Genomic DNA, 22,925 nt, shown 5'->3' with positions numbered 1-22,925 from the left:
CAGGCATCGATGGGATGGACGGACCGAGTTAGCAGTTTTTCGCCGTGACATTGGCGCCGCTAATTTCCCGAGCAGCAGGTGTACTGAAGGATAAAGCCAATCTCAGTGTTCATGAAACTTCGCTACGGTTTACGTGCTGGGTAAGCTTTGTTTTAATATTTACGTTTATATGCGTATTTTTTATATGTATTAGCCGAAACCCTAGCACTCTTCTAAGGTATAATTCTTGCAAATTCACTATGAAAAATACCAATTATATTGTAATGTCGTCACTCCCGTTACCGATTAAAAAAAAAAATGTCCGACCATTTGAGATGGGCCTAACGTCAAATTCCAGCGTTTCATTCATCTATTTAGTCAAAAACTAAATTATATTTAAACCATTTTTTAATTGTAGAATGTATTTGGCCTTGCTGATATTCGATAGTTTCGTCTTTCGGAGGCGTCGTGACCCGAAGAGTTCAAACACTGTCTCCTGTTGTCAATAAAGTTTTCAACAAATAAACAAAAAGGATTTACATCGCTTTTTAAAGAGCTATTTCGTGTTGTCTTCCTTCAAAACCTCTCAATATAGTACTTTGTGCTCTTATTTTAAATTGAATTAAAGCAGCTTATGACTCGACACTTAATTCATTCTCATTCTTCATTTGTAGTCTTTCTGTGACATTGTTAGATGAACCTTGCTTACGTTAAGATAGGAGAGGCCCTGCTGTGATGTGTTCAATGACGATAGGAAACCCTGAAATCTAAAATGTGAGAGGATTGTTCCAAGATGAAACCAAAGCTGCATTGAAGGCGGGGATGAGGGTAACCACGTTGCATTTTCATGCATGTTTAGTAAATGTCACCCCCACCAGCTGTGGTCCGACTGTCCCCCGAAGCGAGAGGCCGCGGAAATCATTTCATCCTTTTTGAAAAGGCTTCCTCTCCTTCCTCTCGCTCCGGCTTGGAGTGCCCCGCAGGGACGTGTACAGCGTTGTCAGGCGTTATTAACTCACTCCGTGAAATTGTTTGCATTATTGCGAGGGCTGCTTTGATCTTTTCCATCGAGTGCCCGTGAAAACCGGCGCTGGCGAAACGCGGAATGAGTCGAGTCGTTTTGCATTGTCGTTTGCATATCGGGTGTATTTATTATGGCGCGGGCGCGTTTTGTCTTGCTGTGTTTAGAAAACAAACAAGACACCGTTCAAAAGCTGACAAAACGAATCAGGTGGGTAAATGGAAAAAAATAAGCATGGACAAACGCTTGGGTCTTCTTAATATAAAAAATATTGACCCACAATTTGATGACCGAGGCCGCTATCAATCTCCAACGGCAGAATGTGTCAGAGGTCTTGTTGAGGCTGCACGCAGGGTGTTAGGTCACTGCATTATTGTTTCCATTGCTAAACTAGAGTGTAAACTGGCGGCGAACACATTCGTTCATGGCCGGTGAGCGATCTCCTTTTTCTTCTGAGCCATTGTTGACTCTTCTTTACATTTACATGAAAGCGAGCTGACCAAAAGCTCAAGCCACTTCTTTGAACATTCTGGCGTTGGCAGAAACTTTCAGGGTCATGTCTCTCTACTTCCGAGGAAACCCTGTAGAAAGTTAGAAGCCCTTCAGGCGAGGGTGTTGTTATTCTGATGCGTAGTACTGCTGAAAATACGAATGATTTATAATGATGGCGGGATGGTCTTTTTAGCTTTAGATGGCGAGGGGCGACGATACGGTCACGTGACTAAGTTCTCAGGGTTTCTGAATGTGAGATTCATTGTCCAAAGTTTAGTTTGTTTTTTGCTACATTTATGATGCCACATTTAAAAAAATATATATAATATCCATATTTGACAGATTTGAAAAGGCATTTAATAAAAGGTGATCAGATTTTAAACGAGGGTCATTCTCGTTGACTGCTTTCCGTATTTTTGCTCAAGTAGCAATAATTGAGAATGTACTGCAGAATGGCCGTTGTCTGCAGTACAAATACTGTTTATCAAATAGTTGCAGCGTTATTTTGTGCTAAAGGTTATAATCGGCTGAAACTACGACTTCAGCATTTGATCCTCGCATGACTGTCTTCTGTAAATCTGGGTAAATGTAGGGCAAAGAGCGTTAGACCGCGTCTTACCCGTGAATGGCTGTGATTGGCTGTTGTAGTCAGTGTGACCTCTGTGGCCGATAATAACCTCCAGCGACTACGGGTCATTAACAGAAGATTACCCAGACGAGCGTCAACACGGCCAGATACAGCGTGTTACACACACTGGGCTGTGTGTGTGTGTGTGTGTGTGTGTGTGTGTGTGTGTGTTTCATGACGGCACCAGCCGGTAATGTCAGCTATAACTTCTGTTTAGGTAGAGATGGCATTAAAGAAGATGTCTTTGTTCATGAGCGGATGCATCACTGGGCCTGTTTGCACACATTTCCGCTGCGACGTTCACACGGAGGTCAAGCCAGAGTTACTCTAATGGTGGAGACGGCCTCTGGGATGGGGCGAGAAATTCACAGAAGGGGCAATAATAGGAAGAGGTGGTTGGAGGAGCAGCGCATAGTAACATCAAAGCATGGCTGTGCTTCATGCGTTTCCGTGTTGACGGGGAGGAAAAACATTCTGATGTCTTTTTTTTAATTGTTGAATGTCCTCATTTTGCGTTGGGAAGCTGCATGTTTGAGCTGAGCTGAGCTACGCTGGCTCCGCGAGTCGGGGGGGGGGGTTGTTGTGAGAACAGACTCCGTTGTGATGGAGGACATTATTTTGTACGCTGCACTCGCCATTCTTCCACTCATCCCTCAGGGAAGAACCATAAACACACCGATTCCTCGTTTTACCACATTTCTGTGCCTGTTGTTGTTGTCTACGTAAAGAAATGGGCAGATTATCAGACTACGATGAGAATTTTGGAGGAAGGAGGGGGTTCTTGTGAGGCAGGAGATGTCCCATCATCTGCTGTCAAATATTTAAAAGATGAGGGTTTTACTCATCCTTGTTTTTTTTCCTTTTTCGAACCCAACAATAGTCACAATTTATCATCTTAATGACGAGGTGTTTGTTTCAGCACTTTATTTAAAAACACACAAACTAAAAGCAACTGCTGGAAGCTTCTCTTTGGACTTTTAACCACTTGTTTGTTGTCTTTTTGCAAAAACCCAGTTGACGTTCAAGAAGTGAGCTCGGCGGTTTCTCAAATGTGTATTCAGCTTTGTGTACTTCTCTGTAGTGTTGTGCACGTTTACTGCGCCATCGGCTGTGTGCAGTAAACATGTCCTGTTTATATAGCCAGAGAAAAAGTCCCAACTGCAGCAGATCGTCATGACCTCAAAAGAGGAAGTTGAGTGACATTTCAGAGCATCCTTCATGATAAAGGATAAGGTCAATGACCTCTGAGTTAATTCGTTCAGATTAAGCGGATAAACAGTCACTGAGACAACCAGTCTGGACATTTAGAAATTCAACAGTAGCTTAGAAAAGACGCGAGAGATCAAGTTGGACGAGCAGTCAACCCAGCAATAAACTAGCCGGTTTATCATTTAGCTACAGGTGGCGCAGTGGTGAGCGCTGTAGCCTCACAACGAGTTGTGCCTGTAGCTCCTTAGCATTTGTCGTGGTGTAAAACAGGCTCACATTTTGATGCTAATCGGGATACAGCGTGCTTGTAGAGTAGTTAGCTCGTATTGACTTCCCGGTGGTGGGAATTAATGAGGTCATCAATCGTGCTGGACTTTGTTTCTATCAGCAGGATTGATTTTAATTGTAGTATGGAGCGGCTGCTGCTGAATGCAGTCGGATGCTGCTGCCCCCCCCCCCCATCAATCCCAATCCTAGATTCTCTTTGTTGAACAGAACTGTGTGTAGACTCTCACAAGCACCATTACCGTTGCTATGGAAATCAAGAAATGAGGTTAGTAGAGCTGCTGTGTCTTGTCAGATGTTTGGCAGAGGGACACAAAGGAAGTGGCTGTCAAGGCTCTGCCTGCGTTGCCGTTTTCGTTTCTGCGTCGACTGGGAGGCCGAGCGAAAGCTTAAACCGTTTAAGGTGAGCGCGCGTTAAGTCGAACGTCCCTCTGGAGTAAATCTGCAGCAGCGGGTTTCTGTTGTTCTTCCAGGGCCGTGATCCGTGATCATGTTTAATCTAAATGAGCTCCTACCGTAAAGCCCACAGCGTCGGCTTTCTGTTTGTTGACAGCTGGCGCATGTTGGCATGAGGAGATGGATGATAGCAGCCGCACAGTGTTGGGTTAATGGTGAATCTGTGAGTGTGTTTTGTGTTCTTTTGTTTAAATTCCCAAAACACTGAAGCGGGCAATAATCTCCTAAAGCTGGTTTCTCCTTGTATCAAAGAGGAAGAGTTACTTCAATCATTTCTATGTGTTCATCGTACCGGCAGTAAACTCAGGTTTCCATCCCCACAGGGTAGCCGTGCGCCATGTTAAGATAAAATCCAGGTGTGCGGTGTTGACCATGCTAAAGCGCCTGGACAAAATCCGCTTCCGAGGTCCCAGGACACGAGACGACTTCCCAGATCTAGCCGAGTCGCCGCCCGCCTCTGACAACGAGTGTAGTGACGACATGCAGCTGAAGCCCAGGGCAGCTCTGAGAGACACGGAGGACCTCCTTCGAGACCCTGTGAGTGTTCACCGTGTAGAGCCGTCCATGTTTGTGTGTGCTGCTTGTCGTCTTGTCTGGCTGAGATGAGCGCAATTAAATGTTTCTCTGTTGTCGTGAATTATTTGATCAGAAATGGAGGCTCTGGCCTCGATGTTGCAGGGGGAGAGCCTTTTGATTTTCTGGTTGTGTTCTTCTTTTCAGTTCTTATTCATTAGAGAATGAAATTAGTGAAGGAGATGAGAGGTACAAATGCTTATTCAATGAGGCCGTTTTCACACTGTCGCTGTTTGGTCCCCGTTAAACGTGGGTCTCGGTCTGCGGCCCCCCTTTTAATTTACTCTATGGGCATGAGCAGCTTGTCTAGCGCTTGCGTCGTCCTGTGTGACTCTGAGCTGGTGTTTCCTGTTCCTGTTCGTGCTGGTACTTCCCTGTGTGAGTGCAACCCCACCAGGAAGGCATCGCAGCTGGTGAGTCACGCTCCAAAGCCCCAAAATAGATCAAGCTGGCTCTTTTCCCTTCTGGGACACACACTAAACATATTAACACACGTATTAACACACATATTAACACAGCCACATTCAGGATCTGCTGGGTGGAGGCAATGTTTCCCATGGGATTTTGAGACTTTGGTTGGGTGGACCTCAAGTGGTGGTGGGGGCGGATCTGGGGGTACAGCGGTAAGCAGTCTGTGTGAGGAAACACGGACTTGTCCAGGCTCCCATCTCCACAAGGTGAAACCGACAGAGATGCTCTGCAAGCTGGCACAAAAACGCCATTTCACCATTTGAGGGAAGAAGACGTTCCAGTACTTGGCTCGCCCAGCATCTTCGCACCCACACCCAAAGGCATATACCCCCCCCCCCCCCCCCCCCACCCAGCATTGTTTCTCCATCATGTATCTCAATCACATTTAATCTGAGCTGATGCTCATCGCAGGATGTTAAAATCTGTATGCTTGAACATTTCTAACATCCTTTTAAAAGACACGATGAATCATTTGAATTATACCTATGAAAAAGTCATTTCCAAACACCTTTTTTTTTATACGTGAATATATTTGCGATGCAATGGATCTTCAAATAAAAAGCCTCTCAAACTCGCACTGTGTAATACCTGATGAGTTAGATAATACTTAGATAATACTTAGTGCTGTGCGGCTCTCCAAACATTCCCTTCCATGTTGAAAGCTTTCTGCGTCATGAGGACTTGAGCTGTCAATCATATCTGGAGGAAAGTGATCGGTAGGGATCACAGCAATTGATCAGCCACTAATTGTTGAGGGTGACGTCATGTCCTGACCTACTTGTGATAATCTGGAGGCTGTGCGATTTGACGACTGCGCTAGCTTTTAAACCCAGGTTGCTAGCGGTTTGATGTTTTTAACGAACAGACCTGACGACATCAAAGCCGAGATCCTTGAAACAAAACGACTTCTCATTCCCTCAGGTTTCTCCTTTTTAATTCCTCACCGCCTCGCTGCCCTGCTGATGTCTGTTTGAAGCGCTTCTTTCATCAGGGACGTCCTCTCCATCACCGTGTCCCCCCCCCCCCCCCATCCCTGCGTGTGTTGCAAGGCTTTGGGCTCTCCTGAAATCCATTTCTAGGATCTTTTATCCGTTTAGTGCTTTGTAGTGCTCTCTCTCTCTCTCTCTCCTTCTCTCCCGCTCCCTCTGTCCTTTCTCTCATGTGTCTCCCTTTTGCAGAGAGCCCAAACACGTTACAGCGTGTCTCCTCAGACGAACCTTACTGGATGCTGTCGGGGAGAAGCTGCCGCAGTGAACGTGTGGCAGCGGTTTTTTTAAAGGACGCTCGCTATAGTCGGGCAGCGATTTTCGACTCGCGGTCCTCATCGTCCTCTCGCGCATCCGCCTGTCTCTCCTCTCTCCCACTCACGGGTTTCAGTCTCTTTCTTTGTCCTTCCTTCCTCTCCTTTTCGCACACAATCGTTCAGACGCTGACATTCGTTCTGTCTACCTCCACCCACGTTGTGCCGCTTGTTGTTCGCGTCGGGGTTAAAAACCCTTATTCGGCGCCGTCTCACTCATCAGTGCTGCGGTAGTTAGAAGTGTGGGAGTCTGTGATTCATCTCGAGTCCAGCGGGAGAGTAAACGTGAGTCGTGGTGGCCATGATAGTCTGAATGTCCATGTTAGAGCGCACGGAACGTCCCTGCTTGTATGTATTTCATTGTCCTACAATCCTCAAACCACGCCTGTTACACGTGTTGCATTGAATGCGTTTGTGTTTTGTGTTTGCACAGGCAGGTTCGGGGTCTCCCACTATGGCTGCGGCCATCCAGGACTTTCAGAGATCTGAATCGGACCGTCTCAGTGAGGTCAAGGGTCACCTGGAAATTGCCTTATTGGAGAAACATTTCTTACGTGAGTCAATGCAGGCACACACACACACACACACACACACACGCTAAATGAGATTTCCATTGGCAGCTGATTTGGGTTTTCATTTTCCACTTGCAACTTCTGGTACACGTTTCCTATGCGACTGGGAAAGAATCCGGAACTTTTGTTACTGGGCTCATTGTTCTGCAATTAATGTAAGTGGTTGAGATATGCACGGCTCAGTTCAAAACATTCTTGGCTAAAGCGGCTCCCGGCCACATGACCTGCAGGACAGACTCGAAGCTTAAACACTGCGTCCACAAGGTTGTGTTCGATGACGCACGTCCAGTTTTGGAGTCCTTGCGCTTTCAAATAAGTGTTCAAGCAACAGGTTTTAAAGTTTTATATATATATATAAACAGTTTCTTGCAAAGATGGCAGCTGCTTTGTAAAATTACTCAAAAGTGGAGGAGCCTATGAAAGAGTTTCCATGTTGCCTTCTGTTTTTGATGGAGGTTGGTTGCACCTTGGCCTTGTGGTGTTTTTTTCAGCTTGCATTGCGTCAGATGTTTCTATTCCATTTGTTTCCGATCACCGCCTGCTGCTTCAGTATCTGGTTATCCGTTTCTCCCATGCCTGTCGGACCCGTCCAATGCCTGACTGGTGTAATCGTGCTTTGGGGGAACGCCCATTAGCACCTAATGGAACTCTTGAGTTTCTGTCCAACGCTCTGGTTGTTGCGCATTTTCTTTACACTCTTTCCTTTTTTCACTCCCTTGTGTTCGGTCTGCATTCTCATTCATGTGGTAAGAGCAGACTTAACTACACAACAAATGTTTTTTTTTATATATACAGTAACTTAAAGCCAGTGGAGGTAATGATGTGAAACAAAGGATTCCTTGTAACAAGAATTTATGGCTTAATGTGTTGCATAACTGCTTTTCTGCAGAATGGGTAATATAGAAGAACAGCACACTGAGCAAATGACCCTGAGTTCTAATCCCTAGCGTTCCGCTTTTATTTGGTGAGGCCTGTGGTTAATGGTTGTCAAATCAGGTCCCAGGATTCTACTGCCACTTTGTGGGTTCCTCTTTCTGGCGGTACAGATAATAACGTTTAGTAACGGTCTTATTTCTCACTTACAAATAAATAGCTTTTCAGCTTCAGCCCAGATGTATTCCTCGTGCCACCTTGCATTGTAAGTAAACCGGCTCGACACAATGTGAGACTGTTACCTGACTGAGATCGGATCCCTTGCATGAAGGTAGAAAAGTTTAATCCAGTGTAGATCTGCGCCAGAAGAGCAGTCGACCTATACATTAAAGTATTTTCTGCATTCAATGCAGCCGTTCTCGTGAACACCTGAAATGGGTTGTGTTGCATGTATGTGGGAAGGTTTGGCTTACATTGATAGAACAGTGATATTATGTTTAATATGAGTATAAATGTTTTAGAGAGTTAGTGGATTTCAATACATCGCATTGGAATCTGGTAAATCTCGTTCAACACTAAACATTAAATGAGCAGATAATCGGTCAATCTGTGGTTAGGGCACTGATTGTTGGATGACCAATGTTTTTCCACAGGTAACTAATAATTAGTTGCTCTAAGACCTTCCATCCAAATTGGTTTTTTAGCTCTTATTAACCTCACTGGTTTTTCACTCGGATAAGTCTGTGGTTTGAAAATGTTTTGACGTCTTACAGTTTCAAAAGCATGCGTTCTCTGAGGAATGCAACAATTCATGATGATGATGTGGTGTTAGGAAATAGGATCAAAATTACTCATCATTACAAACCTTAATGCCTCTTTGGGTTTTATGTTTCTTCTTCTTCTTCTTCAAGGACTCGTTCGGGGTCCTTGGATCTCTTTCAGCCGGAGTGAAATCGAGTGTAGGCGTAATCCCTCTCTCTCCTGCTGATGTCTTTCTCGCTGCTGCCTAAAATAAAGCCACTGTACGTCAAAACAAACACACTGCTTAAGTATATTGTCTCCTGCCTTCACAGGATGCTTGAGTTTCCATTCCAAAGAGTGTGTGTTTATGCGTGTGTGTGAGTGTGTGTGTGTGTACAAAGGCCTAGTTTTTCTCTTGGCAGTTGTTGTAATTGACCTATTCCTAGAGTACTTAATTTGTTAATTTGTAACCATCTTGTGTGAGAGAGAGAGGCTGTCACATATACACACAGGTCTGAATGTTTCCTGCTGAATGACGACTATTTCCTCTACACGGGTCCGTCGACTTAGAACGACAACTGGTTCCGAGGGTTTTGTCGTATGCCAACTGGGTTGTAATTTGCCCCGCGTTAAACTATTGAAATGATATTATCTTGCGTCGTGATAAACTTTGTGGGTGAGACCACGGAAACTGCTGCACACTCGATTCTCTCGCTCGCTTCTCTTCTCTCTTTCTGGTGTGCCGTTAAAAACACCTCGTAAATGGACAAAAAAACGACAACAGATGAGTGTTGTCAAAGTGGCGAGTCGGATGGGCCGAACGTCGACGACCCCCTTTATCTCACGCCTCCCAATGGCCTTGCTCGGTTCTTTTCACTCGTGCGTTTCCCTTTCGTTTCCCCTTTTGTTTTCTGAGTTCACCCCGTCACCTCGTTCTTGCCTATAATGACTTGCTCTTGAAAGTGATGCATAAAATGGATTTTTTTTTTTGTCAAACAATAGTCCTGACTAATAATTACCTTATTTTCATAGCTATTGCCAAGAAAACTAGTAATTGAACATGGTTTTAAGCAGTTCATGCACAGCTGAGTATTGGGCACGAATCTGTAATTCGATTTGTTGGTTAAAACCCTTCCCTTCTTCGAGGAACGTTGTAGAAAGCAGATCGCAGATTGCTCTCAAGTCTTCCCGAACACGGTTCTACTGAGGTGCAGCAGTTTAACATCAGCAACTAAACGGCCGCGCTTTTTCTTCTTTTTAAACCAACTTTAAGGAAAAATAGTGCATTGTTTTTCCACGGTTCCCTTTCACTTCTACATCTGAACACCAGATCTTTTCTGTCTCTGCCATTGTTGCCTCTTTTCTAGAAAACCAACCGGTGGAGAAGGACGGATGCATTTAGACTGTGTTGTAGGACTGCTTTAATTAGATTTATTGGTTTTGCCGCTGCTAATGTTTGATGGACCGGTGTGGGGGGAAAAGGCTGTCCTCTTTTGAGGACACACACTGAAGGTCACTGCACGGGAACTTTGTGCTCTGTAGTGGACTGATCGATGGTGTCCGAGCTGCTGTCCTGCTTCACACTGGGTGGAGGAGCGCTCACACAAAAAGGCCATGTACAAGTACACATAACGAGATGGCAGCAACATTCCTGAAAGCTATTGGGAATCCAGAGTCATAGTTGTGTAATGTAACATGAGCTGACAGGGCTCCAGAGTTTTGCTCCTTTGTTACGAGGAGGTTAAATAACCTTTTGATGATGATCCAGATCACCGTGTGGACGGTGTAGGGAATGAGCTGCTTGGCGGAGGTCTGCCCTCTCTGAGTGCTTTTCTAGTTTAAATGTAAAACACTTTGATGACAGAAGAGGATGATCCAGTGAAATGCAGTTTTCACGCATTACTACACGTTATTCCACTGCTTACTTGGATTGAAAGTGTTTGTTTTGTTCAAACGAATTGAGCATAATACATTAAAATAAAGGATAACCCGGAAAAAAAATCACATTGATTGATGAACTAATATCTGCTCATTATGTGAACAGCATTGTGTTAATTTTTGCATTTCAACCACTATAATTATGCTGCAGATTATGAGCACGGCGTAGGCCAAGAGTGTGAGCCCGCATGCCCAAACACTAGGAGCCTGAGCGTGAATGGAATTTGTCCGTCAATGATTTTTTTGATTGCGTTCTTTGATGAATAAAAACAACACTTTGTGCTGTAAATTTGATGAAACTGTTAAGGAAATGTTCTTGCTTTTCTATTCAGATTTTTTACATGAAGAAGCTGTATTTGCTCTTTGAAGACAGGAAAACATTTGCATAGAGATTAAATTCCTTTAAATAATTGACGGAACTTAATTATCTCGAGTTGGTGTACATCAAAAAACAGATTTATTGCAGCGTCTTGTGTTTGATCGGTTTTGAAGCGAATGAGTGTTCTGCAGGACTTCTTACTCTTCACTGCCTCGTTACTGGTTACGTACTGCGATGATTCATTCGTCCTTCTTTACAAGAACTCTAAAGGACATTCTGCGTGATAATGAAACAACCTTGTTTGATGCAAGCTAAGGGCTCGTTCTTTCCTGCTAAGGTTAGCTCTGTAGGAAAGGAAAATAAACACTGACTGCGGTCCTGGCAGCTTGGAAGACGAAGTTCCTGCTGGTGGGATGTTAGTATATTTTCTGGATTCCTGTTTGAAGGCCTGAAAGTCAAAGTGATTTAATGTTATCACATCGGTTTGAATGTTTTTGAGAGGCCACCCCATTAACGGCAGCAGACTGCAGAAGTGCTCATTCCTCATAGCTGTAGAATCATTTGCAAGGCTTGTGAGAATGCAAACAGGTGGTCGTGTGGATAGAAGAACTCCGGCCTGGTTTCTGACCGGGTGGCACGTTCACAGCATTCTGTTCATACTGCACGACTGTTTGAGCAACGCCTTGACCCTAAGAGCTCTTAACAGAGTGAAAGGCACGTCGGTTTCATGTATTTAAAGTCATTTCCGCTTGTTGCTGGTTCTTGGGAGCCGTCAGTCTTGACCAGAAGCCTATAATGTGATTACGGTTATCCAAACAGGTCCCATCCTCTCCGCAATATTGGATTATGAAACAATTTGTCTGGATTGATTGTTCTATATTTTATTCCTGAAGACGCACGGAGACCAACACCATACTCATGGGCAGGAAATGTGCAGGGAGATGTACTGTGTGAATGTTTTCTCTCTGTGGCTTCCTCCCAAATGATGCTCGAGCTGTTAGTAACCGCCAGAAAAAGGGGTCTTCTTGTTGTTGTAATGTTGCTAGGAAGAATGTGAAGTTTAGCCAACATGGCCAGAGTAGTTGGGAGGAAAGGGAGAATGAAATGTAGGCCACCCGGAGGAGGAGGAGACGAAGACAATAGGAAGGCATTCAGACTGGCTCTGTCGTCGATACTCTGGAGAGCTGATGCAAAATAAAACGCTCAATTTAGTGGTTCAAGTACCAGCAGATTAGTGCGACGGTTGAATACGGTGCCTCACGGTAGAAGCGTTTAGGCCGCTTCCAAACTTTCCATGTGGCGGGTTTCACTGAAGCTGTTTGTTCTTCCCCGTCTTCCCCTTCTCATCTTCCCTGTCGGTGCTTTCTCTGGTGTAATGACACCCATGTGCATCAGCTGGATGCCAAAAAAGTGGAGCCGCCTTTATTTTGAAAAGAATGGGGATCACGAGAGGCCAATTTCTCGCTCTTTTTCTGAACTCCCCTACCTCTTTATAATGAAAGGACCTATTGTCTCGGACCTGGGCCGAGAAACGCTCCAAACTGTACTTTTCCACCGAGGGCTTAAAACCCACTTTACTAGCGTGGGTGCAGTGCACGTAACACGCGGAACCACATGGGTAAAGCACGACTCGAATAAATCCGCATGGGCACATGGGATGCAATGCGTGTTTCGGCTAAACTGGAATCTCAGATTCCTGGCCCTCTGAGTCAGCAAAGCTCCACCTCCCTCAACCTCCGCGGCCCTCCTTCTCTTTTCTCAAAGCGCCGCCACTTTCAGACCCGCCCCCGGGCCGCCGATCACTGTGGAGGCTTCGGAGATGAGCGCAGAGGAACCTGGCCCTTCACCTCTGCTTTGGCTCATGGGAAGGTTGAACACGCAGCAGCAGGAGAACTTCTAGCCGTGGCTCAATTTCAAGCCGGAAATTAAGGCGGCTGCTCGGCCGTCTCTGGTCCTGCATGACCGTCCCGGGGAACGGCACGCTGCAGAGAACGCTGAGGCTCTGCAGGACGGAGGGCTGCGCCTGCGGCAGCTCTGAGATGCTTTACACTGGTGCCGTGGATAAGATCAAACGCCACAAAATTAACCTCAACCTCAGTAAGTTTGTTGGCCTCAAATTCAATTAAATGTGATTATTCTGTGAACTGTAAGATTGCTGCAACTCGCTGAGCAGCAAATGCAGGTCAGTTCTGTCGCTGTAGCCACTGATTTATTTGGCAGTGCGGCGTTTTCCTCCCGACGCTAATGTGGCCCTCACTGCCGACCGTCATTAACAATTAAATCAAACAAATCTATAATCGGTCAAAATAATCTTGCAATTCTGAGCACAGCATCAGCAGCCAGGTTTTTATTAGAGGAATTTAATTTGTGTCATAATCCTAACTTGCTGTTACTTCCCTTCCTACTTACTGTCACACCAGTGGGAGGGATTTACAGACAGATATTTAGTTTCGTTTCACATTAAGTTAAACTCCTAGAATGTTTTCTCCATTAATAAATGTGGCGAATAATATTAACTCATTCGGTGCCAGCAGTTTTTGCTCATTTTGCCCTCCATTTCAAGACCCGCAGAATGTTATTAATATTATGATTAACACCGAACCGACCGAATGAAAGATTAAAGTCTCTTTTTTTCATCAGGAAAAGAATGTGCCTTCCTACCATTTTTCGTTCTGGAGCCATTGGCTGTTGAAGAGCGGCAGAATTAAATGTCTAACCTGATTAGACAGTGAATGTTCGGATTTAGCTTGACGTCTTTTGACGTCGATGGCAATGAATGAGATTCCAAATGTAGAAATCCTTAATGAGTTAAAATGATTAATGGAGCAAATCTTGAACCAAGTCAACCACAGCAAGTCTTTTACTGAAACTGGTCTCTCTCAAACTATGAATAGAAACTCCTCATCAGTCGTGATTTCATCACCATGGAAACGGTTGTCCCCTGAGCTGAATGTTGAGACCTGTTCTTTGAGGTTGTGTTTTTCTTGGTCTGTGTGCTGTTTCGGTACAACATTATTATTATTTATTTCAAAATATATTTTTTATTTTGGTGATATAAAGCAAGTCTCTGCCAAAGCTTAAAGTACCCAAAATATACGTCTGCTTCTATAAATCTGTAGCGCTCAAGACTTGGAAGTGTTTTTATTCAATCTGGTCTGAATTCTTACAGACAAGCCCGTGATGATATGGAATGATATCCTGCAGAAAGTCACATTTGCACAAACACGAGCAGCTAAAACCTCCTAGTCAGCGTCTTCTGACGAAAACCAAATCACTGAACGCACCGCTTTAACAACTTGGCACCAGTATAATAAGCTTTATTTATATAGCACTTTTTTAGAAATAAAATTCCTTATGGGATATAAGGATGTTGTATATCCTTATATCCCAGTTAGCTTCCCTCAACATCACCAGTATCTCCTGCTGCTTTCCAAGCTGCGTTAGCAGACACGAGGTGCGTTTCAGCTTTTTAGCCTCAGTGGTTCAAGTTCCATGGCGAGCTGGCATTGGAGAGAAGGTCAGCGCTATTAAAAGCGGCGACTCCTGGCGCGGCATTTAGCTTGTCCGTCGCCGGGAGTTGCAGAAAAATGGTGTAGTTACCTTCCCATTAGCCATATACTTGCAACACAGATGACTATTTATATATAGAAGACGAAGATCCAATTTTAGAAGCGGAACGGGCATGTTGACAGTGTTATTAATACACTATCTGAAGTGGAGGGACCTCTGTGGGACAGGAAAACGATTGCATTCTCCCCGTGTCCGACACACACACACGGCGTTGCGTGTCATGCTGTGCTCTCACACACACTTGCGGCACCAGAGCTTGCACTGTACCGGAGGTGTTTGGAAAGAATGGTCAGTGAGGAAGAGGGAGCTCTAGGGAGAGGGAAATGTTTGCACAGATGAATTATTGTCCTGTCAGGACAATAATTATGCACCTACTTGTCTTTTGCATGTTTTGGTTTTAACATGTGAAATTATCTTCTTTTTTTTTCTCCTTTTATGAGATCATGAGGCGCCGCTGTCCTTTCTGCCGACCGCTGCATTCAGTCCAACCGGCTGCTGCACCTGAACCAGTTGGTTCGACTCCCAGCGAGCGTCGCTGCTGTTAGTCATTTGTCTAATAGGTTTACAGGTTGGCACGGGGCAAGATAGCCAGTGTTAAGCTGCTTAGCAAACCTTTGGCTGGCCTCTCCCAAAACACGCACATGCTCCCTCTGAGTGTGTGTGTGTGTGTGTGTGTCTTGTTGACATGCATCAATGCTATAAACACATTCTTATATTAGGAGCCTGGGAGAAGAGTCATGTTACATTGATAAAGGAGACAGATGATGGAATAGATTGGAGTCGCACACATTGTTGGTGTTTCATTAGCTGCTGCAAGGAATCACCAATGAATGTTTTATTAGCATTAATGGAAAGAGGTGCAGGATGAGGAATGAGATGAAGTGATGAGAAAGCGAGAGGATAACTGGCAGCCAAACATTTGTAACCCGATTCCTCTGCTGCCTGCGTTACAGTGCAGAATGGGACGCTCTCCTTTGCAGGGGCTTAAGTATTTCTGTTTATTCTTGCAGCTACCTCTGTCGTTGTTGGTATAATATTTTGGGGGTTTGTTCAAAGAGGGGGTGTGATGCGTGTTGCTGCCTGTGATCGTTGTGAAGGCCTTCTTCTGCAGGTACAGAAAGGCTAGCGGATCAGGTGTTTATTAATTTGCACCTCTGCGCACGCACACACTTTTTTTATTTGCCTCCTCTCCTCCAATATTCATGCGTCCCTTTAGCCGGGGACAACAGACCGAGAGGAAGCACCGCTGATGTCGCAGCCCGGGCTTAGAAAGCCCTGATACCCGAAACCGATTAGTTCCAGTAGCTTATTGATGAGGAGGAAGGGCACGGTGGAGGTGAAGGTGGAGATAGTTGTTCATTCAAAGAAAGTGACACACGAGTTGAGACTTAACTTTTGCTTATGGAGGTTATGTCATTGGTCTACTTGTTGTTAGATTGTTGTAACACAAATGATAGTGTTCTTATGTTTGTCACTCTACTGCCATCCTATTTCAGTAATTATATTTGACTTCCGCACCTTGAGTTGTTCAATCTCAGAGGTGCTGATCCAATATGTGTGTTGCATTTTCCAGAGGAGGAGCTGAGGAAGCTGCGGGAGGAGACCAATGTGGACTCTCTACGGCAGGAGCTGGAGAGGGAGCGGAGCAAGAGGGTGGACCTGGAGCAGAAGATGAGCGAGGTGCTCAAGTCCAGGTGATGGCCCGCTGCGGGGATCGGCAAACCTTTTTCATGACGTGTGCCACTTTGCATTATTCTCAAGCCCAGAGTGCCAACATTTACTTCATTAATGAAATCATTTGTAAATGATCTGTTTTTTACAGGGTTTTTTTTGCAGTATTTAAACATGTTTACTGATCTACGAGTTGATCGTTATATATAATAGTGCACATCTATAAATCAGTGTAGGACACACAAAATTTACCACAGTAGGAAAGCCTGGTTTTCGTATTCTCCGTTTGATGTCCTGCAATCCACACTTTCTCCCAGTCTCCTTTTGAAATAAATCCATTTGTCTAACTATGATAACGACGCTGCTAGTCTTTTTTTTTATTTTTTATTATTAATTTAACAAAATCACTCTGCTAGATAGTCAACTTAAAAAAAAGATCCTTCGATGATGCGCTGACTGTATGAGAAAGGGAATTCAGAAGGAGACGATGACGGGAAATGAAGACGCTGCACTTTGACCGTTATAACTCCTTTCACTTCAGCTTCACAAGCACGTGCATTGGGGGAAATGGAAGGCAAGAAAAAATGGAAGCGAGTCACAATCCAGCCAGTCACCCGCTCTACACAGACACAGTGGCAATGGCGCCGTCGTTAGAAGTCATCTCTTTAACCCGGGCTTTGTTCGTGTGACTCTGAGTCTGTGATCAGATGATGTTGTTCCTTTCAGTGGGAAATTCCAACCTCGAGAATTTCAGACTGTAAGAACTGAACTTGACATGCACTGAAGTTACATATGAACAAAAACTCCCTCGTTGATGAAAGTAGATGTCAAATGCAGCATATTTTCTGTCATTTCAGTTTAGATGTAGCATTATCATTGTCAAAAGACCCCACATGCAATGAGAACCCAATGATGTGATTTCAAAATGACATTTATAGAAATAATTGAAATACATCTGTGTATTAACATTACCAATATCTTACTAACACAAAAGCCTTTCAACTTTCCCCCTCTCTCTTGTCTTTTTCTCCCCAACAGACTGGAGGACTCGCCACCACAGCCTCCCAGAAAGCAGCAGTCACCCTCAAACAATGGAACAGGTAAAACAGCCCCCCCCCCCTCCGCCGGACAGAGTGGGAGGGGGGCGGTGACTGGGGGGAAATGAGAAAGGAAGAGACTTTGACATTCTCTAAGTGTTGGTGTAAATCATAGTGTGTGTGCATAAGCGAGTGTACGATGTGTGTGTTGTTCATGGCGTGGTGTGGTGTGTTTTAAGAGTCGGACGTTGACTTCTTTTAGTTGAACGGTATTTCTGAAAGTTGTCAGTTTAATTTTTTTTACCAGTACTTTTCCTCATACCGGTAATTAGAATTCCAGTGTGCTTTCAGAGGAAAGGAAGGGATGGAGGGGCTAATTTAGTAAAATGGGTTTTGATTATAGATCACTTCATCCAGGACAGACGTGCCTGCGCTCATCCACTTTCTGTTGCGATCTGGTGCTATAGAAATAGAATCGAATTGAATAGAAATCTTCTTGGTGAAACGTAGTCTCAAAGTGATTCAAGAATTGATAGCTTTAATGGTATGGCAGCACATGCCCTGGGAGAATGGTGCACTTTGTTGGACGTAGCAAAAATATTGAGGCGTAGTTTTGATGCCCTGTTTGTGCTCTTTAGCAGAAAAGCAGCAAAAGGAGGTCTGGAGTTCGCGGCTCCAGAAATGGCTGTACGAGCGCTTTGGGGTTTACATTGAGGACTTTCGTTTCCAGCCCGAGGAAAGCACCGTGGAGACTGAGGAACCGCTAAGTGCTAAAAGGTGGGTGGGTGAGCGCTGCAGTGGAATATAACGTGAAGCGCCTGCCCTCAGGTATTGATTCTGTCGCTGTTCAAGGAGATGAGTCAGAGAGCCAGGCGGCAGCTGGGGGGGGGGGGGGGGGTTAAAGGTGTGCCGCTAAACAGCATTTGTTTTAGATTGTCGTGCTTGTCAGGAGTTGTTGCATTTTTTGATTTTATTTGAATCACATGCTTTTTCACGTGCTTTAGTAGTTAGATGAGAATGAATCATAATCATCATCATCAAACCCCCCCCCCCCCTGCTTTTTACCTCAGTTGGTTTAGCCCTCTGTCTCAATTTTCAACGTCGTGTTCAGTCCCAGTGTTTTTCTTGCGCATTAAACATGCAAAATAAGGCCCCTACCCTTAAAATATAATTTGTCTTTTACGGTTATACATGTAAGGAGTATTAGAAGCGCTTTGCTCTCTCTTTCCTTTGGCCTTTGTGAATCCTGGTATGACGCACTCGCCTTTGTAGAGAAAGAGCTGTGATCACCTCGTCTCGCATGAAGCGGCTTTCCTCTTTGTTTTTCTCCTTTTGAGGCTGTTTTCATAGAGATTTAAAATATACGTCTCTGACATCTTATCAGCACTTATTCTTTGTTTCAAACGTAAATTGTATTCTTAAAATTTCAGTTGAGCATGCCCGTAAACCCGCACATTTAAACTTTAAATTTCCTTCCTCTTTTAATCAGCCATTTAAGTCACCAGTGTTCTTCAGTCATTAGCCTGAGATGAGGAATACGGTGTGAGCCGTTGTTGTGCTTTCTTTATCCGATGTTACATTTTGATAATTCCTCGTGAACTGTCTTGACTGACCTTCTCTTTTTTTTTAATGTGTTTTCTATGCAGGTTAACAGAAAATATGAGGCGACTCAGTGAGTATTCAAAGCACGTTCAAAGGAAATCTATTGAAGCTCAGATGAAACGCATTCTTTACATCCTTAAATTATCTCTGAAAATGTCTGCAGCTCAGATTCCACCTATTTTTTCATTAGTTTGAGTTTCTTAAAGCTTCTTCTCATAGTCTATGGCCTCTAATTTAGTAAATGAATCAACTCGAAACGCCGGCCTCTCGATCATAGGATGACCCGCTCGACCGCCTGCGCCCCCGCCGCCCCTTATGAGATGAATGGGAATGCACTGACAGGAAAATTTAACTTCCCAGAAAGTTTTCTGAACTAAAGATGTTTTTTATAATCCAAACATTCACTGCCAACCCTGACATTGAAATCTGCCTCTCTTCAACGGCCAATAACTCCGGAAAGAAAAATGGTAGGAACAACACTGTTTCCTCTGCTGAAAGAAGAGACTTTAAAACTTTCTTTTGGTTTCGGTTCGGTGTTTGCACAGTCAAAGTAAAGAATATTCTGTGGGGCTTGGAAAATCGGGCAAAATGAGCGAAAACTGGGGCACTCGGCAGACGGCTGGGCTGAAAATGGCTGGCACTGAATGAGTTCATTTAAAACAAACAAAAATAATAACACATTAGAAATGTGGGCGGGCGGGGGGGGGGGGGGTGGGGGGTTGTATTTATAGACAGAAAACAGAGGATGCAGGAATGGGTTTGAATACATTCTTCTTGTTCAGAGCGAGGAGCCAGACCCGTCACCAGCTTCTTGAGGAACCTCTCCGCCTTATCGAACTGGCACTCAGTCTACACCTCAGCTATTGCCTTCATTGTGAGTGTGCACTCTATCCATTTAGCTTCGCACTGGATTGAGTTATCGTATTCATGGCGTAAAAAGACCACGTAATCAGGCCAGTTCGGTCGGAAAGGCGAACAGTCGCGGGTCACATAGGTCGTAAGTCGACGACCCCCCCCCCCCCCTGTGCTAAAATGATTCAGTTGACCTAAATAGAGTTTGTTTATATCTGCAGATCTACATGAATGCTGCTTGGCATGGCTGGGCCGTCCCCATGTTGCTCTTCCTGGCTATCCTTCGCTTGTCCTTAAATTACCTCATCGCCAGGTACAAATATTTCTCCTGGGGTGTATATTCAGTGTCAGAGTTGTGGCTATAGGGGCGGTTTTTTTACTCCCAAGTGTAAGTGTAAGGGGGGGTCACCTGGCCAAAGAGGGGGGAGGCTGCAAACATTTTGTAGCTTTATCTTGAAGCTTTGAAGAGCTGATTTGTGATGGCCTTGTTTTCCAGAGGTTGGAGGATCCAGTGGAGCATCGTGCCCGAGGTTTCAGAGCCCATGGTAGGACGACGGCTCTTCCCGTTTCGCTGCTTCTTGTTTCTGTGAGCCACGGAATCCATCGGCTTTTTTCCCTTTTGTTTAATTCAGGAGCCGCCAAAGGAAGACCTGACTGTATCTGAAAAGTTCCAGCTTGTGCTTGATGTCGCACAAAAAGCACAGGTACAACACCAAGCCATGACTTCTCCTCAAATCAGTGTCGACAGAGGATGAACCGGTGCTCCTTCTTAGCGCTGCGCTCTCTTTGCAGAACCTGTTTGGTAAGATGGCAGATGTTTTGGAGAAGATAAAGAAGTGAGTGTAAAAAAAAAAGTGAATGCAAGTGATGCAGAATTTTACCGTGAAGACTTTGGGTCTCATATTGTGTCTTTCCATCAGCTTGTTCATGTGGGTGCAGCCGGAGAGCACCCGCAAACTCTACATCTGCCTGTGGGTGGCCTTCATCAGCTCCTGCGTCCTTCCATTCAAATTCATGGGCTTCATGATTGGTAAGAAGCAACCGCAAGTACACAAAGCTCCTTTATCCTGCTGACGCACTTTTGACTTGCATCAGCCCGTGAATAAAAAATACTCTGTACTAAATCCAGCGCCACAAACGCATGCATTCATGCAGTGCTTGTGTAATTGTTCTCTGTCACCCTGTGAGAGGCAGCTGCAGGCGGTTGGCATGCATGGCTAATAGCATTAGCTTCTCTTATTTCTTGTCCAGGGGGTCATATTTATGGACGATCAAAACAGCGAAAAAGGTCGTTATGCATCTAGTGACATAAATTATCGATAAACTAGTAAAAAAAACCCCACAATGGCCTCAAATGAGAACTGAATATTTCTGGGGAGGAAAAGTTCTGCAGAATAAATAATTCAGAGGTTTGAAGTTGAAACCTGGATGGTGAGGTCACCGCCAGGTCAGGAGGATGCGGCGAGATCTCGTTCCTGCTTCCGTAACGGGTTTTTACCTTCCTGATTCCACTTGTGTTTTCCCAGGCCTCTACGCTGGAATCAAATTCTTCATCATAGACTTCCTGTTTAAGAGCTGTCCAAAGCTGCGGGACAAGTACGACACGCCCCACATCGTATGGAACAGCCTCCCCACGGACCCTCAGCTGAAAGAGAGGACCAACGCCACCGTGTCCCGGCGGGTAAGGGAGCAGAAACGTACGCAGACGGACTTCTGAACCAGGAAGCAAACGTGTTCATCTAAAGTTCATACCTTTTCTTTCACGATGTATTCATTATTCATACTTCATGGTCAGTTGAGCTTTACAGTATCAGTTGGATTAGCCTTGCTAAACTAGCCAGCGAGCTATTTAACAAGGAAGCTAATCTACTCTCGACGAATAGCATTCCGATCGTTCGAAGCCGGCGTGATCGTGTTCTGTTGACGTTCGTCACGTCTGCTGTCCCGCCGCCAGGACGAGGTCAAAAGAGATCAATGAAGCCTCAGAATATCATCCCTCCTGTCAATAACACATTAGCGCTCGGCGTCCCTGCAGCGCCGCAGGGCGTCGCGCCTCACATGAAGGATGGTGTGTGTGTAGGTGTGTGTGTGTGTGTGTGTGTGAGTGTGTGTGTGTGTGTGTGAGTGTGTGTGTGTGTGTGTGAGTGTGTGAGAGAGAGAATGTGCGTGTCTACCGTGTCACAGGTCTACTCTGTTGTCTCTCTCTCAGCTCTCTGGCATTGAGAAGGTAGGGTCTCTGGTGTGGCTCCCTGTGGCTCCCGTACTGCACCTGAGTGACAGCTACCTCACCTCATAGCGCGTGTGTGTGTGTGTGTGTGTGTGTGCGCGCGTGATGTGTGACTGCGTTTGTGGACAGAATGGATCAAAATGTTATTTGTAATTTTAAATTACTTAAAATAGATACTTGACACTGAATAATTTCATTCTATTGAAATCATTTCCTGACCGTTGACATTTTGGATCCATTGAGCGATGGGATGCTGTGAGGGGAACTGAAGCAGTGTGTGTGTGGAGTAGCTCATGTAGAGCCAGTGCTTTAGATCCTTCCTGATCTCCATTAAATCTCAACTGACCCGTCGGTTCAGAGCAGCCTGCCTGATGCCAGTAAATGTTTGTCCTCCAGAGTGAATGGATCTCACTCTCTGCTTTGTCGCGCCGTTTAAACGGAGCTCCAGCGGATGATGTCACGGAACGCGTTTGGCTTTAGCTACGTCTTCCTGTTCCTCATCATCACATCACCCTAACCACCTTCCTCCTCGTCCTTCACGGGGCTACGCCGTTGACTTCTGTCTTTCCGTCCCGACCCCCCCCCCCCCCCCCGCCGCCGCCCTCCTCCGCCTCTCTCCAGGTTCAGCCGGTGGTTTCTCGGAGCAGCCTTGCCGCCGTCCCCTGCGGGATGAGTAGAGAGGAGGAGCCGGGTCGGTCCCACAGCACCAAGAAGGGAGCCTTTCACGAGATCTTCAACCTGCAGGAGTCAGAGCGCCCTCTGGCGGGTGAGAGGATTCACTGCAGCGTACCTGTTATTATTTTCATTCTGCTGAATTCTGTTTTGGATTTTGTGCTAATTTATCGTTGAATACAAAATCTTAAAATTAGACCTGCTCCATCCACGTCGGATGAGAAACTTTAGTTACTGAAGTGAGTTTGGGCCGTTTGTCGGTCTTCCTCGGGCTTTACAAACGTTCTCCGTTCGGTGTGTGTTGTCAGTGTGTGAGAATGGATGGAGGTGCTGCCTCATCAACAGAGACAGGAAGATGCCCACGGACTACATCAGGAATGGAGTGCTCTACGTCACAGAGAAGTAAGCAGGACATTCTTCTCTCAAGCACAGGAGCG

The 22,925-nt window shown here is 45.1% G+C and overlaps 1 protein-coding gene across 1 annotated transcript; it reads left to right on the top strand.

Annotated features, from left to right (window-relative positions):
• gramd4a (GRAM domain containing 4a) lies at nt 1-22,894 on the top strand. Its single transcript, XM_068755475.1, has 17 exons — nt 1-140; nt 4,394-4,607; nt 6,848-6,968; nt 16,001-16,121; nt 17,137-17,198; nt 17,774-17,912; nt 18,782-18,807; nt 19,520-19,611; nt 19,811-19,902; nt 20,086-20,134; nt 20,222-20,293; nt 20,382-20,425; nt 20,510-20,619; nt 21,116-21,270; nt 21,799-21,816; nt 22,438-22,582; nt 22,797-22,894. Exons 1-17 carry the CDS (start codon nt 112-114, stop codon nt 22,892-22,894), a joined length of 1,587 nt encoding a protein of 528 aa, XP_068611576.1. The 5' UTR covers nt 1-111.
• Nucleotides 22,895-22,925: the final 31 nt, after the last annotated feature.

Source organism: Brachionichthys hirsutus, chromosome 22 (assembly GCF_040956055.1).
Source record: "Brachionichthys hirsutus isolate HB-005 chromosome 22, CSIRO-AGI_Bhir_v1, whole genome shotgun sequence".
NCBI classification, from domain to species: Eukaryota; Metazoa; Chordata; class Actinopteri; order Lophiiformes; family Brachionichthyidae; genus Brachionichthys; species Brachionichthys hirsutus.
Note: the sequence above shows the minus strand (reverse complement) of the source record. Positions and strands in the feature narration are given on the sequence as shown.